We start from the raw sequence: 6,002 nt of genomic DNA, 5'->3' as shown, positions 1-6,002 counted from the left end.
TAGTAATGAAGATCTTTGTGGTGCAGTGAAGATGAAAATCTCAACAGTGACAAAGAAGAGGATTGGTGTCTTGGTCTTGGAGTGGCTTAACTAGGTCAAGGGTCATGGTCTTCACTAGAAGGAAAAGGGTTTCCATTCTTTTGAGTGCATTTGTTCCATAGATGAAAAAAATAGCTAAGAGGGGTAGGAGATAGAACACATAGAGAGGATTTGTGTATTGTAGTAGCCCACGAACCATAGGTCATACTTCTTTGTACTCACAACCATTTTCTATTTAGAGAAATAGAGTAGAGCAACATCACCTTCCAGTTGGGTTTTTATTCAGAAAGGGTTCCCAAGTCATTTCTTGTGTCAAATGTGTTTGTGAGGTTTTATTTCATTGTTCTCCAATTTCTACATAATTTTAATTCACATGCATATGCTATTAACAATAATCTACATATCCTAAATTCTAAAAGTAACTATTGTGACGAATTGTCTAGTTGAATATCCATGACGGTTTATGGGTCACCCTGTGGCATATGCCATGAGATAGTTGCACCAATGTCACTAATGTGTGAGGTTTACGTGTATGATAAATCACGTTTTTGTAGCCTATCTAGAAATAATGTAAAAATGGATATATTTGAGAAACATCTTGAAAAAAGTGAGGTTTTATTGTTTTTTTAGTTCTAGTTGTCATATCATTCTAAAGTTATAAAATGTATGCTTGTTCCAAAGTGCCTGTGTTATAGATTATGTGCCTATTTTTAGAATTTTCATGTGTTATTGTTTATAAAAATTCATATTCTCATATTATCCTTGCCTCTTTTCATAATTCTTATAATACAATAGAAGTTACCCTTTATGTTTTTAGAATGTGCACATGCTATTATGAATAAAATTTCATCATCTCATATTATTCCTTCCCTTGTCTAACTCTCATGATACATTAGAATATACCCTTTACGTTAAGTGCTATGATACCTCCTCTCATGCCCATTAAGTCAAATAAGCATTGTTTAGGGTGTAGTGCCCTTGTTTGCCTTCCTTAGCAATGGTAGGGCCTAATGCAATTGTTTCCACCCTTGGTGATGATAAGGGTCCCAAGATTCATTTTATCATGAAAGGATATTAATAATGTGGAAATTCATAATGGTCGGCCTTATTCATGGTCATTAAGCACGAGAAAACTTCTTTAAGGGCATGTGGCCCTTGTTTTCCCCTTGTACCAATGGTATAGGCCATGATGCCCATATGTGTTGTCGAAAACCCCTAATAGCACCCAAGTCCACTTGGAGGCCAAACATACATTAGAAAATATCAATATAGTCGTTTGAGTACTAATTCATGGCTCTTTAAATTGAGAATCTTTGTTTTGCGTCTCAAGTCCTTAATTTTCTCCCTAGGCCATGGCATATGTCTCAATAACTGATTTTTATTATGAAAAACATACTAACAATGCCAAAATCACCCCATGGAGACAAAAAATTCCTCATAGATGGCTTATCTGGTTGTTTGAGGAGTACTACATGAAGCTTTATCTTGAGAAGACTTAGTTAGGTCATTAACACCTTACATTTCTTACCTAACCATGTTTAAGGCCCCAACTACATTACATTATGTATAAAAATACCTAATGAAATTGACATCCAACATGTAGGCCTTGAGACCCAACTGTGGTGCTCAAAACTTGCAAATGGACCCCATATCCAACATGGGGACCAATATCCCTTAGAGAGAATTTGTGTAGTTCTGTGAGGCCTTTTTCATGGTCATCAAGATAAATAATATTGTTTATGGCCTAAGGTTGTTGTTTTCCTTACTTAACCATGGTAAGGGTCCTAATACTCATTCTTATTAGGCAAAACATATAGTATTTCTTATACGTCTAGTTAGAGGTTTTTCTTATGGAAATTGAGTATGATAAAGTTTTGTTGATGGCTTAAGGGCCTTATTTTCCTCCCTTAACCATGGTATAAGAATTAAATACCACATGTGTTGCTAAATACTCTTCATGGAACCCATATCCCATCCATGAGCTAAATATCCCTTAGAAAGGACTTGTTCAGTTGTTTGAGACCTAATTCATAGCACATGAATGCAATAAGCTTTATCTTGGGCCCAAGGTTCTTGTTTTCTTCCTTTTATTAGATATGCATTGTACACTTTGAAGGAAAGATTTATCTCATCCCAATGAAAAAGAGATTAGGGAGGGTGATCACCCCCTCAAATGAGGGGGCATGAAACAAAATGAGGCACTACTATATATGGTGTGAATCTACCATTGCCAAAAAAGAAAAAAATGTTACAGCAAGAGGGGTGTTAGATTCTTGTTTATTACAAGAAAGCCCTCCAAATTACTAGATTAGCAACTTTTTCATGAGATTTAAGATTCATAATATTTTTTTTTAATCTATTTCAAAAGATTATAAAAAAAGGAAAAATTTAACATCTAATAATATTTGAAAATAAACAATCTTAAGAGTTAACTCTCAAAATATAGAAATATCTTTATATATTCTTTAAAAATATGTAAAGTAATTTTATAAAAAATCATTAGTCTAATAAAATAAAAAATTAAACTTAAAATACAAATTAAATTGGTGTAAGATAAATCATCAATATTTAACGAAAGAATAAAATAATATAAATATTTTTATTAGTTCATAATATCCAAACTCACAAAAATTGTTTTTTAATAGTGAAATAGAAAAAATAATAGACCGTATACATGAAATCTTATAGTGATATACACATGAGTGTATGTTGGGACGGTAGAAGCGGTCGGTTTTCACGCCCCGATCAGTATCGAATTCTGCAAAGGCTGCGCTGCAGCATATGATGTACTATGTACAATTGTAATTAGACTTATATAGCTTCTTAAAGGGGTTCGCCTTCCCTTGAAATCTTATAGCGATAAAAATATTTTGCCAATGATTAAATTTTCAGCTAATTAGTGTATCTGAAATAGTAATTTCGTTTAGGTAACTCAACCAAAAAAACCCTTTTATATTACTGATCAATTTTTTCTATAAAATACCATTTCAAAAATTGATTATAATAATCATTACTTGTAGAGTGAACAACACGTTTGCTTCCCAACTATTTTCTTATCCTATTTTTCAATCAAAAAATAATTTTACCGGATATCCTTTTTGGGAAAAACATGCGACTTTGTGGGGCTGCCAAAAGTGGTATTACTTTATTAAACCTTTTAATAGTTTTCTCAACCCTATGGGGTTGTAATTCTTTATTAAAATTTTCAATATATATCTCAACTTTGGAGAATATGTTGAAGGCACATTTAACTTGAGTTTCTTAGCTTCATTAGTTATTGGTACTTTATACATTAGTTTCTTCTCAAGTTTCTACACTGTGACTTCAACGACCCACCACTTAAAACATACTCTAGAGCCTTTACACATAAATATTATTATTATTTTTTTTAATCTATGTATTTAATTTAAATATTAATTTATTTTAATTAATATAAATAATAATGAAATTTGATTTTGGGTTTTAATATTGTGTTACTCTGAATCATTCGAAAATTATTTTTTTTACTAAATTTACAAAAAAAAATAATGAAATTTAATTAAATAATAAAAATAAATTAATTTAAATATTAAATATTATCAGATTGATATTCAGATACCGCCATTTTAAGGGTCACTTATAATTTAATCATGGTTAGTGGATAAATGGTGAACTTTATGCGGTTGGCATTATACTTTTGACTTGTTCTGGGGGCTTTCAAATCCATGAGCAGATTTTTAATTGTAACTAATAATTATGTTACTTTTTAGCTACTTTTCTTTTAATAGATTAGTTTGGTGAAAATGACTCCCCTAAGAAAATTGAAGCGCGTGCACAATAGAAACATATTTTGTCAAGAAACTGTATTTGATTCAAAAGCCACTGAACATTGATTATGACGCAGAGCCCGTGATTTGACAATTCAGGGTAGACTTAGAAAGCTGGCTCGATAAGTCCACATTTCTGCGATTCTTCGTTTCTTCTACGTTAAAAAATTATAAAACAAAGCGAAACATGTAACCGATACGCAATACCTATGCCTATACCTATACCTATACCTCGTGCAATATTTTACCGATCTCATAGGGTAATGAAAACTTACAGAGAATTTTATATTTTAGAGGTTACTTAACTTCCAAGTTTGTAAAGCAGAATTGCCGTAGAGAAATGAAGTATGTTGGCCTCTATTTAATCCCCATGAGCAGCTGATAGATGAATGTGATAAGCAGCTGAGAACTGAAAATATGAATGGAAACGGTGGTACTGTGACTATTCTGCCTGTAGTTAGCAAACACTTCTGCTGCACTTCACAAACACAATTCATTGTGAGAAACAGGCCGTGCGCTGTTAATGGCGGCGGCTTTGTGGTCATGAACTGTGGAGGCGGCGAAGTATTCAGAGTGGAGGGATGCGGTCCACTGTTTAAAAACGAAGCTCTTCTTAAAGACGGGGAAGGGAATTCTGTACTCTCCCTGAAACGCAAGGTAATATGTCTGGAAAGCACCCAATTGATTTTTCGAAAGTGATAATAATTTTGGAAAAATTAAGGTTGTATATATGCATTTTCAAGGTGGGTCTCGTGGAGGTGTTCTGCTTTCGAACTCAATGGAAAGGGTTCGTGAAGGACGAGATAGATGAGCACCAGAAACCCATTTTTAAGGTCATCGCTTCGGCCGTGAGTTGTTGCCAGAAGGACGACCCCATTAAGGTTTCCCTCACAATTTCAGAGAAGAATAAAAGAGGGTGGGACTACAAGATTGTGGGTAGTTTCACTGAACGAGACTGTAGCATCTACGATCATTCCGGTGCAATTGCTGCAGAGGTGGGCCCATTATCTTTCTCTTGCTTTCTGCTTGGTTATTCATATAAATGATCCAAATATTGAATGGTTTGCAGGTGTTTGTGAATACTGCATTTACGGATGTGAAGGACATATACAGCGTTGCAGTGGGAGCAGGAGTTGATCAAGCATTCGTTTTTGGAGTGATTGCTATTCTTGACAAACTTAGTGAAGAAGATCATGGCTACTGACAGTATTAACAGATACTCCATGAAACAAACTGTAGATAAGGAATACTCGGTTTTAAAGCTGTTGGTGTTTAACCTAACATTTGTAGCCATTTCTGAGTAGGCCGTGTTCTGATTTTTACATTAATGTAATGTGCTCTGGAATTAAGTGTGATGGGAATTGGGGTAAATAAATATCGCAAACATGCGAGTACGGTAGTTGGAGTTGAAGTTTTGTAGATATTGATTGGTATGGGAAGGAAATAAATGTTTTGAGAAAAATATAATACAAATCTCTACTACTAAATTTACGTGTGTAAGACACCATCGTGATTATTTTTACTTCTAAATATTGTACAACTTCCGTTCTATGGTCTAAATCCATCGCTGTCTCGGAAAATCGATTCATTTCAAATGAAAAGAAATAAGGTTCCAGAGAACATTACTGTAACAAATTAAGTAAACGTCTTATCGGAGAAGAGACCATGAAAATTCTCATGTTTATATTTGCATAAAAAGCTCTAGCCTAGAGCTAGACAGGAAAGATCTATCCGTTTATATTTCTTTAAAAAAAAATATATCTATATATATATAAATATTATACATCATCAATATTTATTATTATTATACAAGTGAAATTTGTTATATATGTAAGGTATATATTAAAAACTTGTTTTCCTCTAAAATATATATATATATATATATATATATATATAATCAATATTTATTATTATTATACAAGTGAGATTTGTTATATATTTATTATTATTATACAAGTGAGATTTGTTATATATATAGGGTATAGATTAAAAACTTGTTTTCCTCTAATTTAAGATTTAAGATCCAGGCGTATTCAAAAGTATCGGAAATAAGTGAAAACTTGTCATTTGAGAAACCACCAACAAGTCATTCTAAGAGATATGACTTTACTTGAATAATGGTGAGGAACCAACTTGTATTGGCAGATAGCTGCCAGA

At 32.9% G+C, this 6,002-nt stretch overlaps 1 protein-coding gene across 1 annotated transcript; it reads left to right on the top strand.

Annotated features, from left to right (window-relative positions):
* The first annotated feature begins 4,226 nt into the window (after positions 1-4,226).
* On the top strand, positions 4,227-5,187 carry LOC149253772 (protein LURP-one-related 6-like). Its single transcript, XM_089456927.1, has 3 exons — positions 4,227-4,502; positions 4,589-4,840; positions 4,915-5,187. The coding sequence occupies exons 1-3, from the start codon at positions 4,263-4,265 to the stop codon at positions 5,047-5,049; spliced, it is 627 nt and encodes a 208-aa protein (XP_089313053.1). The 5' UTR covers positions 4,227-4,262; the 3' UTR covers positions 5,050-5,187.
* The last annotated feature ends 815 nt before the right edge of the window (positions 5,188-6,002 follow it).

This window comes from Pinus tabuliformis, chromosome 7, assembly GCF_031772625.1.
Source record: "Pinus tabuliformis cultivar Carrire ecotype Pingquan chromosome 7, CPIR1, whole genome shotgun sequence".
Taxonomy (NCBI): Eukaryota; Viridiplantae; Streptophyta; class Pinopsida; order Pinales; family Pinaceae; genus Pinus; species Pinus tabuliformis.
This window is presented reverse-complemented; position numbering and strand designations above follow the sequence as displayed.

What these genes read in the sequence shown, in the direction of transcription:
- LOC149253772 (XM_089456927.1), top strand. Translation starts at nt 4,263, where the DNA reads ATGAATGGAAACGGTGGTACTGTGACTATTCTGCCTGTAGTTAGCAAA. An exon ending in TACTCTCCCTGAAACGCAAG is followed by an intron (nt 4,503 to 4,588) that starts GTAATATGTCTG and finishes TGCATTTTCAAG; the next exon opens with GTGGGTCTCGTGGAGGTGTT. An exon ending in CCGGTGCAATTGCTGCAGAG is followed by an intron (nt 4,841 to 4,914) that starts GTGGGCCCATTA and finishes AATGGTTTGCAG; the next exon opens with GTGTTTGTGAATACTGCATT.